We start from the raw sequence: 21,729 nt of genomic DNA, 5'->3' as shown, positions 1-21,729 counted from the left end.
AATTTATTATCAATTTGAAAATAACTAGAGGAGATATTATAATATTTGAGATGTAAATGCTAATTATACTGATTTGATAATTGCACACTGGATTCATGTAGAATAAATATAATATTTATTCATTTGTAAATAAGAATGAGAAAAATAAATATGCATTAAATAAAACAGAATAAACGAGTTCAAATATTCTTTTTTTAAAATTTTAGTTTCTGAATTTCATAAAAAAAAAAAGGGGACGTGATCTGTCCTTAGTAAATTGTTAGGTAATCCTCTCTTAATACAGTGATCTATTAGTAAAGTAATACAATTAGAAAAAACATTTTAATTTATTGTGGAAAGAGAAAATAATTTTAAGTAAGTTTAAAGACATCAAGATAGCAAATCATTCCACCTAGATTTTACTAGTCTTGTGTTACTTTAAAAATCTTATGTTTCTAGTCATCTCCTACTGGCAGATCTATTTGGGAATATTAATCTTGATTTTCAAATAGTGGTAAGAGCAGAGCCAACTTCAGAGCTAAACTAAGGAGAACCACCATGCAAGGGAAAAGTATACAGGAGTTCTCAAGACTAAATGGAACCCTAACAATTGTGGGAGGCTCATCACTCCCTCAAACTAATCCAGAATAGCTGCTAATCAGGTATTATGTATGGTGCTATATTTTCACCACAGATCCATAAAAGTTTTGTTTCAGAACTTCACATGAAATAGAAGCCTCAATGTTTCTTGATAAGAGACCTCTACTCTTCTCCAAACATAATTTGCCTATTCTCATCACTGTGTCTTATTTAACAATGTTCTGTCTAAACTGGACTTCTGTCTTATATCTCATAGTACATGTCATGTTTTGTTTGTTTGTTTGTTTTTTAAGTTGTAGGTGGACACAATACCTTAGTTTGTTTATTTATTTTTACCAGGTACTGAGGATCAAACCCAGTGCCTCACATGTGCTAGGCAAGTGCTCTACCACCGAGCTACAGCCCCAGCCCACGTCATGTTTTTTTAATAATCCAGCTCAAATCCACCAAGACTGCCTTACTCCATCTTCTCACAAACCATCACTGCACTGCTTTGCATAAATAATGTAATGAGGATAGCTTAACTACGTTATCCATAACATGCTTTTTTAATGTTCTTTGGAGTTTTAACATTTCTACCTCTGGAGAATTTTTCTTTTCTTTTCTTTTTTTTTTTTTTAAAGAAAGAGTGAGAGAGAGTGAGAAAGAGGGAGAGAGAGACAGAACTTTAATATTTATTTTTCAGTATTTGGCAGACACAGCATCTTTGTCTGTATGTGGTGCTGAGGATTGAACCCGGGCCGCACGCATGCCAGGTGAGCGCGCTACCACTTGAGCCACATCCCCATCTCTTCATGAATTTCTCAAGGGAAGCATGATACTTTCTACTTTTCTTATTTCCTTCATGGGCCCACTAGCAGCCGTGGATCAGCAAAATTCCTTATATACTTAATGTTTTGCTGCATACTTTGCTCTCACACTTTCAAATCTAGGGCTCCAATATAACTGCTTAGGAGGACAGCTAGGTTCTGTGAGCCTCTGCATAGCTACCTAAGGTAAGTTATAAAACAGGGCAGTAGAAGTAGATAATATTCCTCCAATCAAGTTAGTTTTAATTACTTGCATCAATTCAGTGAACAATAGTCTAATTTCATGCTGCCCTTTCTCCTGTTTCTTCTTCACTAGTCCCCTTACTTCCTCTTTCTTGCCTCCAATCTAAAACATGACAAAAGTCAACAAAGCATGTAATTTCCAGCAACTTAATATAATTTTCTCTTGCTTTGATAATCACAGGACATAAATAATAAGTAATTGCAGATGACTGGTGTTGTGGCTCAGTGGTAGAGTGTTCACCTAGCACATGTGAGGCACTGGTTTTGATCCTCAGCATCACATAAAAATAAATAAATAAAAAAGTTATCATGTCATCTACAACTAAAAAAATATTTTAAAAAAAAACAATTGCAGGGCTGGGGTTGTAGCTCAGTGATAAAGCGCTTGCCTTGCACACATGGGGCCCTGGGTTCGATCCTCAGCACCACATATAAATAAATAAATAATAATAAAGATATTGTGTCCATCTATATATATATATAAACAACTGCAGTGAAAATCAGGCTCAAAAATTCACCTCTGTCCAATAAAGTAAAGTACAGGGATCATATCAACTGAAATAAAATTTTTTAAAAAGATGTTAGTCTGGCTGGGTATGGTGGGACATGCCTATAATCCTAGCTATTTGAGAGACTAAGGCAAGACTTGATATTTTCAAGTCCGAAGTTTGAAGCCAGCCTTAGTGAGACCCTGTCTCAAAATAAAAAATAAAAAAAATGGGGATTTAGTCAACTGATAGGGTTCAATTCTCACCATACTATGAAAAAAAAGATAATAAATTAAAATACATAGTCCTTGACAATTTGATAGCCAATGAATGAATCATCTTTATATAGTTCTTAAAATGGAGGTGAGAGGAGTCATATGTTCTCCTAAATAAAAACTATAACAAAAGATATTTTACTAGGATTTGAATTTCTCTATTTGTTCAGACATAGTGTAGAATATGCTCTCAAACATCAGTCCTTTCTCAACCAAGCTTCCATGGAAAAAATTAACCTTTGTTTTTATTTCTTTTTATTTTTAAAATTTTTTTGATGCATTATAATTTATATATAAGTTGGATTAATTACTTCCCTAATAGTGGGATTCATTATTAACATATCTGTAAGAATTAACCCTTAAGGTCATATTATCATTTACATTCATAGAGAGAAGGCAGGTGCCCTTCTTGGAACAACTGAGAAAAGAGTCCCTCAAATCATATTCTTTGTTCTGTGATTTCAGATGAAAAACCCCAGCTGAAAAGGTCACACTCAAGGACAATATAATTTCCTAATGCCTGGCAATGGCAGGAAGGGACACATTCATGGAACACTATATAAGAACATCTGTTTCTAGTCAAGCATGATTTATGGTGCCAAACAGATGCCAGATGAACTCATTAAAGCTGACAAAGTCTCAAGAAAGCAATGTTTACCAGATTTATCATTTTTATGATTGTAAGAGAACAAGGAAATCACCCAAGTCATTCATCATCATACAGCACTTCCAGTTCCAAAGAATACTGACTTACGTTGGGTGATAACACTCTACCATTTTTAACTTTTTCATCCACACTGTTTCTTCGACTCTGGAGCTGATCCTTTTCTTTCTGGAGGGCTTGAACTTGTTCTGAAATCCTTATTTTCTCCTCAGCTGAGCTGCTCTGGAGTTGAATACTCTTTTCACATAACTCTTGGTCCAACAAATTCAAGCGACTTGATATTTTCAAACTATCTGTGTTTAAGGCCTAAAAAGACACAACCCCCAGATATCCCAAAAACAGTTACCAGAAATCCACACTACTTATAAAGTAGGAAAAACAGAGAAATTACTTAATGAACGCATTTTTAGCTTTCACATTATTATTTTCTCCCATGGATTTCTTTTGGAAGGTCATTATCTAAAATCTTAAGTTGAATGCCTTAAAAAAAATGAATTTATTACCAAGATTACCTTGGCTAGTGTTTTTCCTTTTTATTATTTTCTTAATTGAACTTTTCTTTCTTAGTTTCTTTTTTTTAATACTTATTTTTTAGCTGGACACAATACCTTTATTTTGTTTATTTATTTTTATATGGTGCTGAGGATTGAACCCAGGGCCTCACACATGTTAGGCGAGCACTCTACCACTGAGCCACAACCCTAGCCCTTTCTTAGCTTCTTATATTGTAGAATTGCTACAATTTCCTAGAGGTTGAGATTTGATGTATGGGTAACGTACAATTTGTTTTTTTGTTGTTGGGTTTTTTTTGGCTTATTTTATTTATTTATTTTATTGTTGGTCATTCAAAACATTACATCTTTCTTGATATATCATATTTCACAGTTTGATTCAAAAGGGTTATGAACTCCCAGTTTTACCCCGTATACAGATTGCTGAATCACATCAGTTACATCAATTACATTTCCATTGATTTACATATTGCCATTCTAGTGTCTGATGAATTCTGCTCTCTATCCTATCCTCTACTATCCCCCTTCCCCTCCCCTCCCCTCCCCTCTTCTCTCTCAACCCCCTCTACTGTAAAACATTTCTTCCACTTGTATTATTCTTCCCTTACCCCTCACTTCCTCTTGTATGTAATTTTGTATAACCCTGACAATTTGTTTTTATTCTTATTTTATTCTGATCAGAAAATATGGAGAAATCTGGTCAGATTTATGGAGATGTTTATTATAGATTAATTCAAGATAACTTGTGAAATATTTTTATCATGGTAATTTTTATGTATATATACATATATACAGATATAGATACATATGTAAACACACACATACTGCTGCCATATGGTTTATAATATACACATGTATATACTATGAAAAAATTTATCATTTTGAAAAGGTAGTGCTTTGTCCCAATCTTTTACCTGTGGCCCACTCCCCAGAAACAGCCTCCTTCAACAATTTTTTATGTTTATGTCCATATTTCTAAATAACATCAATTTTAGATATTGCCTACTGTCTGTATATTATGGAATTTAATACTCTTTACACCTCCTCTTCTTTACTTCTTCTCCCAATATAAGTTATATTACAGCTCTGAGTTAAATCAATATTTGATTACCTTTTATGACTTTGTGACTATCATTAACTTGATTATGACCTCATGGCTATTAGTTCACAGCTGAACTAATATTAAAATGATCATACTTCTATTTGATATAATTTTTTTACCTTACAACTAATTCTTCTTCAATAAAAGTATAAAATTCCTCTCTACACTCTTCATTTGATCAAACTTATCAGGAAATCTTTTCAGACCCCTTTTGTCCAGAAACAATTTGTCTGGGGCCTTTATCCTCCTGATCTCCCACTGGAAAGTATACTACCAGCATTTGGGGATCCAGTGAGGGTCAGGAAATGCATGTCTCAGAATTCATATGTAGACTTTCATTTGTTCCCTGTTTTGAGTATTCTGATTGATCCTGCCCCTTTGCTGGGTCTGGTTCAATCTTCAGAAAATAAATCATATTGTCCCAGGGCAAAAAAGAATACGTTCCTTCACTATACCCTGTTTCTAGCCTGTGCCTCACTTCAGCCTTGTGAAAATCTCAGCCCATTCATTTGATGTTATATGTGAATTACATTCTAATACAGTTGATATGCTTGGCCCTCATTTGTGCTCCTCTTTCTATGTACTTCAATCTTCTGTTCTACTAAGACAGTAACCACTCATCTATCTGCTTTGCATCTAACAGACTTTTTTTTTTTTTTAATTCTTGTTCTCTGGTACTCCTCTACTTTCTTTACAGCTTTCTTCTGAATATCAGCTTTAATGAGATATAATTCACATGCCATACTATTCTCATCAATTTAATGTGTATAAATTGGTTTTAGTAAATGCAGTTTTACAACCATAATCAATTTTAAAAATTTTTCATTATCCCCTCCAAAACAAACTCCATACCCATTGATAGTTATTTCATTTCCTCCCTAGTCCCTTACCAACCCAGACAACCACTATTCTACTTTGTTTTTTGTTTTTTAAAGAGAGAGAGAGAGAATTTTTTAATATTTAATTTTTAGTTTTTGGTGGACACAACACATTTTTATGTGGTGCTGAGGATCGAACCCAGCGCCCTGCGTGTGCCAGGCAAGTGTGCTACTGTTTAAGCCACATCCCCAGCCCCAGCACTATTCTACTTTCTATCTCTATGGAATTACCTATACTGAATAATTGATATAAATGATATTATACAATGGTGGTCTATTATGACAGGTGAATTTCACTCATAGTGTTTTTTTTTTTAAAGTGTAATAAGAATGCATTACAATTCTTATTACACAAATACAGCACAATTTTTCATATTTCTTATTGTATACAACATATATTCACACCAATTTGTGACTTTATACATGTACTTTGGATGATCTCTATCACATTCCACCATCATTTCTAACTCTATACCCCCTCCCTTTCCCTCCCATCCCTCTATCCTAACTAAAGCTCATCTATTCCTCCCAAGCTCCTCCTCCCTTACCCCACTATGAATCAGCCTCCTTATATCAGAGAAAACATTCAGCATTTGGTTTTTTGGGATTGGTTAATTTCACTTAGCATTATCTTCCCTAACTCCATCCATTTACCTGCAAATGCCATGATTTTATTCTCTTTTATTGCTGAGTAATATTCCATTGTGTATATATGCCACATTTTTTTAATCCATTCATCTGATGAAGGGCACCTAGGTTGGTTCCACAGTTTAGCTATTGTGACTTGTGCTGCTATAAACATTGATGTGGCTATGTCCCTGTGGTATTCTGTTTTTAAGTCCTTTGGGTATAGGCCCAGAAGAGGGATAGCTGAGTTAAATGTGGTTCCATTCCAAATTTTCCAAGAAATCTCCATATTACTTTCTATATTGGCTTCACCAATTTGCAGTCCCACCAGCAATGTATGAGTGTATCTTTTCCCCACATCCTCACCAACACTTATTGTTGCTTGTTTTCATAATAGCTGGTATTCTGACTGGAGTGAGATGAAATTTTAGAGTAATTTTGATTTGCAATTGCTAGCAATGATGAACATTTTTTCATATATTTGTTGATTGATTATATATCATCTTCTGAGAAGTTCAGGTCGTTGGCCCATTTATTTATTGGGTTATTTGATTTTTTAGTGCTTAGCTTTTTAAGTTCTTTATATACCCTAGGGATTAGTGCTCTATCTGATGTGTGAGGGGTAAAAGATTTGCTCCCAAGATGTAGGCTCTCTATTCATCTCACAGATTGTTTCTTCTGCTGAGAAGAAACTTTTTAGTTTGAGTTCATCTCATTTATTGATTCTTGATTTTAATTCTTGCGCCAAAGGAGTCTTATTAAGGGAGCTGGGGCCTAATCCCACATGATAGAGACTAGGGCTTACATTTTCTTCTATTAGACACAGGGTCGCTGGTTGTGTTCCTAAGTCCTTGATCCTTTTTGAGTTTTGTGCATGGTGAGAGAGATGGGTTTAATCTCATTTTGTTGCATATGGATTTTCAGTTTTCCCAGCACCATTTGTTGAAGAGGCTATCTTTTCTCTAATGTATATTCTTGGCACCATTGTCTAATAAAAGATCATTGTAATTTTGTGGGTTAGTCTCTGTGTCCTCTATTCTGTACCAATGATCTACTAGTCTATTTTGGCGCCATTACCATGCTGTTTTTGTTACTATTGCTCTATAGTATAGTTTAAGGTCTGGTATAATGATGCCAACTACTTCTTTCTTCCTATTAAGGACTGCTTTAGCTATTCTGGGTCTCTTATTTTTCCAGATGAATTTCATGATTGCTTTTTCTATTTCTATGAGAAATGTCATTGGGATGTTGATTGGAATTGCATTAAATCTGTATAGTGCTTTTGGTAGTATGGTCACTTTGATAATATTAATTCTGACTATCCAAGGTCGTCTTTGATTTCTTTCTTTAGGGTTCTCACAGTGTGTTTTTAAGGTTCATTCATGTTATAGCTGGCATCACTGATTAATTACTATAAGTTGTCAAATAATAATCCATTGTATGAATAGATCACAGATTGTTTATACATTCAGCAGATGATGAACACCTGTATTGTTTTCATTTTTAGCTGTTATGAATGATGTTGATATGAACATTTACATTTGAGATTATATATGGATATATGCTTTCATTTATACACCTAGGAGTGGAATTTCTGGGTCATATATTACCTCTAATGTTTAACCTTCTGAGGAACTACAAGATGGTTATCCAAAGTACCTGCATTATTTTACAATCCTGCCAGTACTGGATGATCTATTTTGAATTAAATTTGTGTATAATGTGCATATATTTCCTTTCTGTCATTTTAGTGGGGTAATATGTATGTGTACAGTCCAACATGTTCATTGTCTGAAATGCATATAATTAAGCCTTTTCTTTTTTAATATATTTTTTTTAGTTGTAGATGAACGCAGTACCTTTATTTTATTATTTTTATGTGGTGCTAAGGATTGAACTCAGTGCCTCACACATGCTAGGCAAACTCTCTACCACTGAGCTACAACCCCAGTCACTATAATCAACTCTTATAACTACTGGAAAAGATGTAATCTTTTTATTCCTTTTGTTCAGAAAACAATGCAACAGACTAACAGTCACAAGCTTCTCTTCTGTTTCATTAAAACAAATTTAAAAATTTTTGTTTTACTTTATTGTGGCTTTCATTTATTATACTTCCTACTTATCTCAGAATGTTCTTGTTTCCTAAATATTACATCTCACTGAAAATAGAAAATAGATGTTTTCATTTGTGAAGTAAACTTATTTTAGGGAAAATATTTTCTTTCTCCTTTTTAAATTTCCCTTCTCTTTTGTGATACAGAACATATCATAAAAAGCCAAGTAATTTTCTTCCATTACTCACCTGAGATTTTAATTTGTTAATCTTTCCCTATTATTTTCATGTTTGGAGAAATAGATTTTACAATTTGACCCTGAAAGCCAGGTTTAGCAAGTTAAACTTGGATATAGTACAAACAAGCAGGCTGGCTGGAAGAGCCACCCTAATCTTGTGTTGAGTGGCCTGAGGCTAAAAGCTATTTCAACATAGACTGGGAAATGGAGCACTAAGCAGAGGTAAGTACAGGTCCCCATTACTAACCTCTTATATCAATGTGGAGAGGTTAAACACCACCAACTCATATCCTACTGGCCTAGATGCTCACTGAAAGGAAGTCTAATAGAGGAAGTCTGTTTCATGAGTGAGTGTGTAGACTGACCCTAGACCCAAAACTAACTGGAGGTAAAGGTAATAGGTCTTCTTCAGGTCTGGGCAAGCCACCTTCATTTAAAAATGCTATTGTTAAAAATATGTATCAGTAGGTTAAAAAAATATAGTTCTAGTCCTGCAATCATTCAAAGTTGAAACGGAGGCAAATTCATTAATAAAACTACTTAACTAGCTTATAAAATCCAAGTCCTACAGGAAAATTTTTTATAAAGGTCCTCAAAATCTTTATAAATTAAAAAAGTAAATAAATCTTCATTATACAAAATCTTTCTTTTATAGGAAACTTGCAAAACCCTAACTTTGAGTAGTAGTAGCAACTAGAGATTTCAAGACTATTTTTCCAAATTATTAAAGTTCGCTATCAAACATCAAATGGTATGCTTTATTTAAAACATCCACTAAAGCTACTAATAGAGATTACCAGGGACTGGAAGGAGGTGAACTTAATGGTTACAGAACTGCTGTTTGGGGGAATTAAATTTTGGAAATAGTGATGATGGTCCTACAACATTGAAGATGTAATTAATACCACTGAACTGTATACTTAAAAGTGGTTAAAATGGTAAATTTCATGTTTAGTATTATTTTACTACAATAAAAAAGTTAATGATAAATCAGATTTTCAAATAACATTGAACATTTTACTCTAAAATTGCAACATATTTTGGTGAAGGTCATTTGGATAAGTAGCAAACTACACTGAAAATAAGAATAATTTATTTTGGTTTCCAACTTTACAATGGTATGATTTACCTCTTAGAGAAAAAGAATCCTAGAACCAGAAAAACAAATTAAATAGAATACCTGACTAGATCTCAACTTCTTATTTTCCAGGAGGCTCTTCTCCTGTAGTAGGGCCTCCTTCTTAGAAACTATGGTTTCCCGTTTCTTTAAGTCTTCTTCCAGCTCTTCTAATACTTGGCGTTGGTTCAGAACTTTCTCTACTTCTTCATCTAACCATTTCTTTTGTTCATCCAAATTCTAGATTGAAATTACAAAGATAATGTTATCATTTATTTTTTCCTTTTTCCATAAGAATCATAGGATAATAATTTAATTTCAGATTGCTGAAACCTCTGAAATGCATACTGGAGGCTGTCAGTAACTCATGTTCCCGAAGAAGTAAGTGGTTCTAGTTAACATGTTGCTGAATTGTTTTATAAGAAATTAAAATTTATTCTCTAGACACCTTAAAAAGTCTGGGATATTTTAGCCTAAAAAACAAAGGGCAGACAAAATCCTTTACTTAGATTAAGAACACACTGGGAGGTGGGTGTGGTGGTGCACTCCTGAAATTCCTGTGACTTGAAAGGCTAAAGCAGGTGAATCACAAGTTTGAGGCCAGACTCAGCAACTCAGACCCTGTCTCAAAATAAAATTTTAAAAAAGGGCTGGGGATATAGCTCAGTGGTAAAGTGCCCCTGGGTTCAATCCCAGTACCACCAAAAACAAAAACAAAAACAAAAACAAAATCCACACTAGGAATCTTTCTCTATTGCAGAGGTATATATATAATATATATATATATATATATACATACATACATTTATATGTATGTATATATATATGAATATACATGTATATATGTATGTATATATATCTCCACCATAATAAATTTAAAAGATGAGTAAAAAAATCCTTTGTAAGCTCCATCCAATAAGAGAAAAACCCAAAAGATTATGATTGAAGACATTTCTGGATGAAAAGAAGGCACGGGGAATACATCCATGCCCTAAATAGCACTATTAAAACAAAACAGGGTTGGGTCTGTGGCTCAGAGAGGTAGAGTACTCGCCTACCATGCGTGAGACACTGGGTTTGATCCCCAGCACCACATACAAATAAAATAAAGACATTGTGTCCACCTATAACTAAAAAATAAATATTAAAAAAATACATAAAATTTAGGAAAAGAGAATGATTTTTTCAAAATTAAGAAGGACATATTACAATTCTAAAGTACATTATTTTTCTTAAATAAAATTTTCAGTTTCTTTGAACTTTGAAGTTAACTTATGGATTATTATTGTTTATTTTTAAAATATGGCACTAAAAATAGTTCTTTATTACATATAGTATTCATACAATTTAGTATTGTTTAAAAGGAAGGCTCTGAGTTTTAGAAATATACCTGATTATAGGGGAACAAATCTAGTGAACATGGATTTCATGTTCACCTTCCACAAAATTCAAATAAACCCCATTCTACTGAAGTAAAAATACAGTACATTTCTGAATGAGAACATAATTTTAATAACAGAAATTTCAGAAGAAATATTAGAAATTTTGCACCCACCCAAGTGGCTAAAACCCCTAGAATTTGAAGATTTACTCACAGTCCACTACTTTTTGCCACTATTTAGATAATCATCAAAATTGAATAGAGCCGGGCGCAGTGGTACATGCCTGTAATCCCAGTGGCTCAGGAAACTGAGGTAGGAAAATCAAGAGTTCAAAGCTAGCTCAGCAACTTAGAGAGGCCTTGAGCAACTCAGTGAGTTGCTGTCTTTACATAAAATACAAAAAAGAGCTGAGGATGTAGCTCAGTGGTTAAGTGCTCCTGAGTTCAAATCATCCCCATACCAAAAAAAAATGAACAGAAACTAGAAACACTAAATAGAAATGACAAACCTGGAGTTGGTCTATACTTCCAAAAGAACAAACTTTTCTCCTTTTCAAGTGAAATGCATCAAAGTCCTCAACTTTCAGTTTTAGATTTTCTTCCTGTTCTGTTTTTAACTGTAGTTCCTGTAAAGAAAGAACTTTTTAAAACCTTACCACTTTTACTACCTCACTATCATTAAATATGCAGATGATAATTTTCTTTTTCTTTCTTTTTTATTTTTTTCTTTTGATGCTAGGGTTTGAACCCAGGGTCTTGCACATGCTTATGTATATACATTACCACTGAGATATACCCCAGCCCAAGAGTGATTTTCTTAACATTTACTTTCCTAATTGCAAAAGGAGAGAAAATGAGATAGTGGGGCTATTTGAAAAGAAAATAATTTTAGCTTTTACTGAGGCAATAAAATCTAACTGCAAAAATCAGGGTTTAGTAACAGAACTCAGCATTTCCCCCCATTCTTTATGAGGATTAGCATAACAAAGGTAAGTCTAAAATTTATTAATGTGCTCTTCTCCTTGCCATTCTAAGCTCATGACCTCCACAGTTAGTCTACCCAAGACAGCTGTCTGCTGTGGGCATATTAGAATTTATTACAGTAGAAGTACAAAAGAAAAGTAATATGCAAGATGCTAAAAAATGAGAATCTTCAGAATAAGAATAGCCTTGCAAGACAGATCATGGGCCTGGTGAAGTGCATTTTCCAAATCCCTTTAGTTTCCATCCACATCTTAAGGGCCAAGTCAAGAAGCCCAATGTTCATGATCCTTCCTTGGATTCAGAGATGCTGTTTGCAGTCCACCACTAAAGCCTGGCAGGAACCAAAGAGGTGGCCATGGTAAATAGCCCAGTCTGCATACTGTTTGTTATTGGTCCATGATAGATTAACAGAAAAATTGAAAGTAGGTGTTTAGAGACTTATGGATAGCAGTTTGACAGTACTGTTTTATGTCTATTTACTCCAATAATGTTTTTAAAAGGACTTTCAGCTGCTTCCTGTTATACCAGCTGCTCAGGAGGCTAAGTAAAGAGGATTACAAGTTTAAGACCAGCCTGGGCAACTTAGCAAGCCCCTGTTCCAAAACAAAATTAATAAAGGACTAGGTATGTAATTCAGTGGTAGAACACTTGCCTAGATTGTGCAAGGCCCTGGGTTTAATCTTCAGTGTGTAAAAGGATAAACTAGCACTTTTCAACCCTGGGGATGGCAGAAAGAAGAAAAGAGTAATAAAGATCTGTGTTTCGATTGTCCTCTCGTTTTAGCCCAGAAAGGGAGTGATAAGTAAAGATTATCATAAAAGGACCCTAAACTCATGTGGGAGAGAGAAATATGGCAGTGCAGAGGCTCTACACCCATGTGGGATTGCCCAGCCTCACTGAGACAGCATAAATATGTGGTTAGGAAAAATTAGTCTCCTTGGTGTATGTGGCATAAATAGTGAGTTGAGAGGCCAGTGCCTGCTAGTCATTATGGGGAATAGGTCCCCAAACTGAGAATAAACCCAGGCCCCTGGAGTAGCAAGCTAGACAGAAGACCCTATAGCCTCAACAAGAGTTTATATTCTAGGGGAGATGATATAAAGCCTAAACACTTCCATACTCTAAAATGGCAGACAGACCAGCCTATGAATTATTCCAGCCCTGGGCCTAATCATCAGGGGCCAGCAGGTTATGTAGGGTTAAGGTGAACAAAAGAGAGCAGATTCTAGCCAGTCACATGCCTCAATTCTATGGGATGCAATCAAAGAAATCCACACTCAACTTCCACAAACACTGGATGCTATCTTGATGAGACAAGCACAGGGAGGAAGAAGTTAAGGGACTGGACATTCTTATTCAAGAGACCTAAGAATTATTTAAAGGAAATGTTTACATTTTCAGGTAAAGGTCTGAACAAACAGGACATCTAGTTAGTACTCACTACATTTTCAGCAATTATCATGCAAAGAATGGTGGGGGGAAAGGGTGCTCACAAAGAAGATAGGTCTGCTAAAGACTAAAACAAAAAAACTTTCTATGCCCATCTGAGTTGTACTGAGTGAATTTGCAACCCCCTTTACCATCAGTTCCTTCCCCCTAGACCTAGGTTCACTTAACTCCTCTCATAGTCCCAGCAAAAGCCACCTTAAATAACAGCACCTTATACTTGGAGTTAAATCTCTACTATTCCTAGCTATCCACATAACCTTTAAAAGGATACTGCAGTAGGTCTAATTCTCTCACATGTTGCTCCAGACATTATTGTGTGTTACAGAATCAAAATAACTGTGCAACAGGCACTGGATAGACTTTTTAATTATACTTAACTAATTTTCCCATTTCATCTTCACAATGATGTTATGAGACAGGGACTATTACAAACTGTATTGAAGATGAAAAAATGGGTGCTCAGAGGTAAAATGCCCAAGATCACACTAACACCCATTATTTCAGGGATTCCCATTTCTATGGATAGGAGCCTATGTGTAAGTAGTAGTATTCTCTATAAATTGTCACACAAATAGAAAATGGACAAACAACAAGGCTTGGAAAGTTATCACCAAACAGAGGGCAAGATATCTTTTAGGACTCTGAGCAGGTTTTCTGTTTTAGCAAGCAGTGAAAATGTCAATGAATATTTGGGGCAGTCTGTTCCTTGTTTTGGAATATCTGTATTCCCCATAAATAGATTATTTATAATTAGAGATGTGACTAGAAAGAAGAAAATTGCTCCTACAGAAGAATGTAAAAAGCAAGTTACAGGGCTGAGGCTGTAACTCAGTGGCAGAGTGCTTGACTAGCATGTGTGAGGCAGTAGGTTCAATCCTTAGCACTGCATAAAAATAAATAAGGCATTCTGTCCATCTAAAATTATAAAAAAAAAATTTTAAAAATAAGTTACATGCAGAACTGCATTTCAGCAGACTGTACATCCGTTGAACAAAAGTTTTTTTTTCTTTTCCTCAAACATGGATTTAGAGAGTGCTAAGTCTTGTTTAAGGCATAACCTATGAGACATGAAGAGTTGAAACCCAAAGTCCACAAGATTGACGGGAAGGCCTAGTCCTCAAATTGGAGGGAGGGTTTTAACAAAGAACCTAGGCTGTTGGCAGTAGAAATAGAAACTGGACAGATTTAGGATACTTGAAGATGCACTACAAAAATGAAAAGAGGATATATTCGATAGCACAGACTCAAGGATTTGAGTTCAATGAATGTGAGTCATAAGGAAAAGGGAAAAGTTGATGATGACTCCTAAAATTACTCTTACCCAACTGAATGGATTATATATAACAAACACACTGAAGAACTACATGTGTCGCCCATCAAGGGGGCAAGGAAGAGGAATAGTGGGGTTATAAGGAAAATTATTTCTTCCCCTATAAAACAACTTAGTGAATATGTTAATGATTGGATATATGAACCTGGAGCTCAAAGGGCAGATCTGGGATTAAGAATTCAATTGAGAGTTGTCAAGAGTTTAATTGCAGCCATAGAAAAAGACGAGGTCAGAATATAAAAGATAAGAGGGCATAGGAAAGAACTCTGAGGAACTCCCATATGTACAGAATTGATAGAATAGGATGAAGTAGCAAAGACAAAGGACAAACAATAAGAAAGACGAAAAAATAAGGAGAATAAAATGTCACAAGGAGGAGAAAATATTTCAAGATGGAGGGAGTGGTGAAAACTGCACTAGATATAGCTGAGTGTTAAGGAATTTATACTGAAATACCACACTATACCCTCAAAATATGTACAATTATCATATATAAATTTTAAAATTTTGATTCTTTTTTTCTTTTAGTACTGGGTACTGAATCCAGAGGCATTTTCTCACTGAACTACATCCCTAGCCCTTTCATTTTTTTATTTTGAGACAGGGTTGCTTAGGGCCTCCCTAATTTGCTGAAGCTGGCTTTGAACTTGTGATCTTCCTGCCTCAGCCTCCTGAGCTGCTGAGATTACAGGCTTGTGCCACCATGCCCAGAAAATTTTTAATATATTTTTTAAAAATAAGAACTGTAGTGACATTGAGAGAACTAGTGAACTTCTCAAGAGTTTTGAAGTGGGTGGTAGGGCCAGAAGCCAGACTGAAGAACATAAGAAAATGGGAATAGAAGAAATAGAAACAAATGTACACAACTTATCTAAGAAGTCTGGTTATGAATGGTAGTTGAGAGAGAGAATACTTAGAGGGAAAAACAGGATGAAGGATGATTTTAGGAGAAAAATCGAAGATGTTAAAGTCAAAAACATAGGAGGGAAAAGGATTTGTATTGTTTGAATATAAATACTCAATGAATAACTCAAGGAAATTATAAAAACAATTTCACTTTTAATTATCTAAAAGAACTCAACATCTGGGGAAATTTAGCTAAGGAGGTAAAAGATTGGTATGCTGAGAATTATAAGGCATTGCTAAAAAATTTTTGAAGACCTGAATAAACTGAAAGACTTCCATGCTCGTGCACTGGAAAAGACTTGGTATTGTCAAGATAAAAAAAAAATTGACCTTCAAATTCATATGAAATTACAGAGAACTGAAAGTATTTTAAAAAGTAAGAGCTAAGATGGAGGGTTTATTTCTCAATTTCAAAACTTCCTATAAAGTTTTAGTAATAAGCAAAATAGTTTGGTACTGGCATGAGCATAGAAATATAGACAATGGAATACAACTCAGAGTTTAGAAACCACACATCTATAGCCAATTGATTTTTAAAAAATAAAAATTGGGAGTTGTCAGAGTTTAACTGACAACTGTCCAGAGGGTATACAACATCATGTATACATATACATAGTGAAATGATTTAGAGTCATCTAATTAACATATCCATCTCCCCACATAATTACAATTTTGTTTTTTGTTATGAAAGCACCTGAAATGTACCTTTGCAGCAATTTTTCATTGTTAAAATATAGTATTTTTAAATAAGGCATATAAAGCTATCTATTAGATATCTGGACTTAGATAACTCCCAACTTTGTCCTCTACCAACATCTTCCCATTTCCCAAGCAAACTTATTTTTGATAAGTGTGTCAAGACCATTTGTCAGGGAAAATATAGTGTCTTCACCAGATGGTACTGGTACAACTGGAGTTCCACAATTAAAAGAATGAACCCTATTTCATACCGTATACAAAAACTGACCCAAAGTAGATGAACAACCTAAAGTCATAAAACTCTTAGAAGAAAATGTAGGAGTAATTATCCATGGTCTTGGATTTGGCAAGGAATTCTTAGATATGACACCAAAAGCACAAACAATGAAAGAAAAAATAGCTGGGCACTGTGGCACACACCTGGAATCCCAACATTTGGGAGACTGAGGCAGGAGAATCATAATTCAAGGTCAGCTTGGGCAATTTAGTGAGACCCTGTCTCAAAGTAAAGAAAGGGGAAAAAAGGGGATGGGGATATAGTTCAGTGAAGTGCTACATTCAAGTTTTTTTTTAAAAAAAAAGTTTAACTACACCTATAAAATGGGAAAAAATATTTGGAAATGATGTATCTGATAGAATTTAATGTCCAAAATATAAGAAGAATTCCTACAACTCAACAACAAAGGCAAACACACCCAATTGAAAAGTTAGACAAAGGATAGGAATAGACATTTCTCTAAAGAAGATGGCCAATAACCAATGAAAAGATGCTCAACATTACTAGTCATTAGGAAAGTGTAAATCAAACTCACAGTAAGATAAAGCTGGGTGTAGTGGCACATGCCTGTAATCCCAGCAGCTCGGTAGGCTGAGGCAGGAGGATTGCGAGTTCAAAGCCAGACTCAGCAAAAGTGAGGTGCTAAGCAACTAAGTGAGACCCTGTCTCTAAATAAAATAGAAAATAGAGCTGGGGATGTGGCTCAGTGGTCGAGTGCCCCAGTACCAAAAAAAACCCCCCCAAAACAGTATGATAACTACTTCATACCTAGTTGGATGACTAAAAAAAAAAAAAATGTAAGAAAATAACAAATATTGGTGAAGATAGGGAGAAATTAGAAATTTCAAACATTGCTACAAGGAATGTAAAATGCTACTGCTGCTACGGAAAACCACTGGCAATTTGCCAAATAGCTAAACATAGGATTACCATATGATCCAGAACTTCTACTCCTAGGTATTTATCCAGAAACCAAAATCAGAGGCTCAAACAGTTATTTGTATGACAATGTTCATAGTAGCATTATTCATAATAGCCAAAAGGTAGAAATAATTCATGTGTCCATTGATGAATTAATGGATAAACAAAATGTGGCATATCCACAAAATGAACTTTAAAAATTTTTTTTTATGTTGCCCAGGCTGACCCCAAACTCTTGGGCTCAAGAGATCTTCCTGCCTCAGCCTCCTGAGTAACTGAGACTACAGATATACACCACTGTACCTAGCTTTGCAAAGTAAGATTTTTTGACTATAAAAGGAAATGAAGTTCTGATACATGGTACAACATGGCATAAAAACATGCTAAGTGAAATAAACCAGACACAGAAGTAGAAATAGTATATGATTCCACTTGTATGAAATAACTAGAAAAAGCAAGTTCATGCGGACAAAAAGTAGTTTTCAGGAGCTGGAGGAAAACAAGATGCTGGAGGAAAACAAGATCACTGCTCTCTTTGAGGTGATGAAAAGTTTTGGAAAAAGAAAAGGTGATGGATGCATAACATTGTGAATATAATTAATGCCAATGGATTGTACATTTAAAATTATAAACTAATATATTTTACCATACCTTATAAGAACTAATAATATATGGTATATGAATTATATCTCAATAAAATTGCTTTTTAGAAAAGAACAAGTAAATGTTCTTTAAGTTCCCTCCCATAGATTTTGTGACTTTTTTTATGATATGAAAAAAGGCTATATCCAATGTTAAAATCTAACAAATCTGGGAAGTGTTGCTAATGGGGAAGGTTATATATGTGTGCAGTCAGGGGAAATCTTCCTCTCAAATATTCTGAAAATCTAAAACTTCTCTAAAAATATATAAAGTTTTAATTTTTTTAAAAAAATCTGTAAAGTTTCCAGTTATATTTTAAGCCTTGTTTGCTGGTCACTATTTCAACACAATACAGCATAGTATACAGTGCTAGATAAGTGTTTGTTGTTCTTTTTCAAAAAGGCCCTGTAAGTCAAGCATGATTAAGGCCATTTTAGTTAGAATAAAAGACTCAGAGAGGGTGAATGATTTTCTCAATAAAGTCCTCAGCCAGGGACTGAGAGAGCTGGGATTTGAACCTAATGTTAATCTGAGTCCAGAGCCCAGTCTGACACCATCAGTTCCTCCCCAGTTATCCATTCTATGGAAGTGCTGGGCTTACAGTTTGATCATTCTTCTGCTCACTATGAATGAAATGCTACCATTTAACCTGGTATTTTTTCCATGTAGCCACATGAACAAGGCAAATGCACTTCAAAGCATTGAAAATGGGAAATCTTATTCAAATGATATTAATTACAAAGTTATATAAATTTATGGTTTTGGCAGCCTCAACTAAAGATCCCACTAAGAGAAATTTTATCACTGTACCTTTTTTTGTGAAGTCAAAGGCTTCAAGACAGTACTCAGAATTCAATAAATAGGTTTTACTATGTAGATGAACAAAGCTTTAAAGTGAATTAAGGACAGCAGTGAAGGACAGGTCAAGGATAGACACTTCACAAGCCAAATGAATCAAGACCTTGGCTTCGTTAGCTCTGAGCCGTTTAACATTTCATATTACACTTAGCAGGAATGTATGACAATATTACTTTGATTTTTTGTTGATCCCGCTTAATTTCTGCATCCAGTTGCTTCTTTTTTTCATTTTCTTCTCGAAGTCTTTTTTGCAGCTTTACCTTTTGATATTTCATGTGATCTATATTTTGTTCTAGTTCATTAGCACGTTTCTCATTTTGGATTGACAGTGATGCTAATTTCTTACTATCCTGTTGCTTCTTCTGTAAGATCTGAGATAATACAGAATATTTCAAAATGAAAAAGTACATATCTCACATTCCTCAACAAAACTTCTTTACTCTTTATATAATTGACACATATGTATACTACCATAGACGATTCTTCACCTCCCTTTTTTGCTACTTATCTTTCAAGTCTTTGTTCTTTCTGTGTGACTGCATAGTATTCTACTGTGCTGTTATTTTTATATTCAGTGTTAGCCTAAATTACTAATCCATGAATTCAGATGATTAGAACTGATCTTAGATAGCATTTAATTTTTGCTAACATTTTTTTAAATATTTATTTTTTTATTTATGTGGTGCTGAGGATTGAACCCAGTGCCTCGTGCATGCTAGGCGAGCACTCTAACACTAAGCCACAACCCCAGCCCCAAATTTTTGCTAACGTTTTCAAAGTATTTACACTACTAATATAAAACACCTGGATTAAAATCAGGACTACAATTTAACCCTGATCAAACAAATGAACTCTTTTGGTTTGGATATAAGGTGTTTCCCCAAAGCTCCTGCATCAAAGCAGGAATGTTCAGAGGTCAAATGATTAGGTAATGACAGCTGTAACCAAATCAGTCCATCCTAATTGGAAGAGGTGGGTCCTTGGGGGGTGTTCTCTGAAAGTGTTAATTTTCCCTGGTCATGTGTCGTTCCCCCCACTCCATTCCTGGCCACCAGGAATAGAGCAAAGCTACTCCCTTCTGCCATGATGTTCTACCTCACCTTTGGGTCCAGGGTATGGAGTCGAAGAAATGAACCTTTGAAGCCATGAGCCAAAATAAATTTTTCCTCCTCTAAGTTGTTATTGGGAGGTATTTTGTTTAGAGCAATGAAAAGCAGACTTAACACAATTACACTTATATTATGTATTTTAGCATTGCACTAAGTACTTCCTAAATGGCATAAAAAGTTATGGAAAGGTCATTTGTAAATTATGCAGATGACAATTAATTATTTTCTTTATTTTAGCAACAGCTGTTACCATAAGCATATTTTATTTTAATTAAACTAAGTATTCACAGAGCTACTGCAGCTTAGAGCAGTGCTACTCAAAATGTGGTTTGTGGACAAGTACTAGTTCACAGATTATTATCTGTACTGCTACTCACAGTGTTAAAGATTAAGTTGGTGTTATTTTCATACAAGACATTCTTGAGGAAGGAAGAGGTGCACCATGACCGTATCTCATTATAGACAAAAAACTAACAATCTGCAGATACCATTGCTTTGCAGGTCACAGGCCTTTGCAATTTCCCATACTTGGACATTGGCTTTGCCACTATCATCAACAGTAACTATAATACTAGTCCATTATAATACCAACATTTTGGTTATCTTTTTCATAAGTATTAAAAATATCACCATACATTCTGATAAACTTATTTAAAAGTCAGATACAGTTGCTATTTTTTTTTGTTATAGGTATTCAAAAGGGCACCTTTATTAGCATTAAACTATTAATGCTACATATAACTCTACATATATCTAAATACATAAAAATACAAAATTTAGATATTAAAAATTTAATTTTTTAAGTTTTAAAAATGGAAACAACAGCATTATACCAATAAAAATGTTGGTGTTTCAATATTTTAAAATGGCACATTAGATTGATTAAAATGGCACATTAGATTAGATTGCTGAAAATTGATAGTTATCATTACTATGTGACTGAGTAAATTATTTAATCTTTCTAAAATATAATTTCCTCATTTATAAAGAGGGTAAAAATACCCACCTAATGGGATTAAATAATTATTAAAAAATACATATAGACATCTGGTACATATAGACACTCAACAAACAGTAGGAGTCATCCTCCTCCTCATCAGCATTGCATAAATATGTCAAAGGAACAAAATTTCTAAAACTACATGTTTATTTCGGTCCTCCACTGTATCAAATATTTCTTCTGGAGTTAAGTTCTGCAACTCCCTTTTCCTTTCCTTATCAGCAGCCTTGGCAGAAAAAGATACACACAAAGAAAAAGGTAAAACAGATATGACAGTTCAGGAGCCCTAATTATAATCTTTAAACTCAACCATTTTAGTTACATGATATTAGAAAATATAAAAATCATCTTTGTTAAATCCATTAACAATACTTAAACTATAGATGTAAACATAACTGCTTTAGAAAAATAATAATTCTGGTTATTAGTGATACTAAGAACTGCAATCAGAACTGAAGCTAGGATATCAATCTATGAAGTTATAAATAAAATTTCATAATAAACACAAGAAAAAATTGTAATTGTTTTATTCTCCTAATATCTTGTTAAAATGAGTACTTTGTTTAATATCGTGGCCCTAATTT

General features: G+C 34.3%; 2 protein-coding genes across 8 annotated transcripts in view; one reads left to right on the top strand and one right to left on the bottom strand.

Moving 5' to 3' along the window:
• LOC120889777 (uncharacterized) overlaps window positions 1-8,256 on the top strand; it is a 50,535-nt gene extending 42,279 nt beyond the window's left edge. Inside the window, exon 6 of the mRNA XM_078044966.1 lies at window positions 1,265-8,256. The gene's annotated coding sequence lies outside the window, so the exon portion shown is untranslated. The remainder of the gene's footprint in view (window positions 1-1,264) is intronic.
• Window positions 1-21,729, bottom strand: part of Kif27 (kinesin family member 27) — a 91,505-nt gene that overhangs the window by 17,541 nt on the left and 52,235 nt on the right. For 5 of the 7 annotated variants that reach the window (XM_040285624.2, XM_005340914.5, XM_078047408.1 and 2 more), the window contains 4 exons: window positions 19,210-19,407; window positions 11,480-11,596; window positions 9,653-9,829; window positions 3,149-3,364 (listed from right to left, as the gene is read on the bottom strand). In XM_040285624.2, the coding sequence (XP_040141558.1) occupies window positions 3,149-3,364; window positions 9,653-9,829; window positions 11,480-11,596; window positions 19,210-19,407 (708 nt within the window). The remainder of the gene's footprint in view (window positions 1-3,148; window positions 3,365-9,652; window positions 9,830-11,479; window positions 11,597-19,209; window positions 19,408-21,729) is intronic. The other 2 variants (XM_078047407.1, XM_078047409.1) reach the window with 1 other exon arrangement.

This window comes from Ictidomys tridecemlineatus, chromosome 4, assembly GCF_052094955.1.
Source record: "Ictidomys tridecemlineatus isolate mIctTri1 chromosome 4, mIctTri1.hap1, whole genome shotgun sequence".
Classification (NCBI taxonomy): domain Eukaryota; kingdom Metazoa; phylum Chordata; class Mammalia; order Rodentia; family Sciuridae; genus Ictidomys; species Ictidomys tridecemlineatus.
Note: the sequence above shows the minus strand (reverse complement) of the source record. Positions and strands in the feature narration are given on the sequence as shown.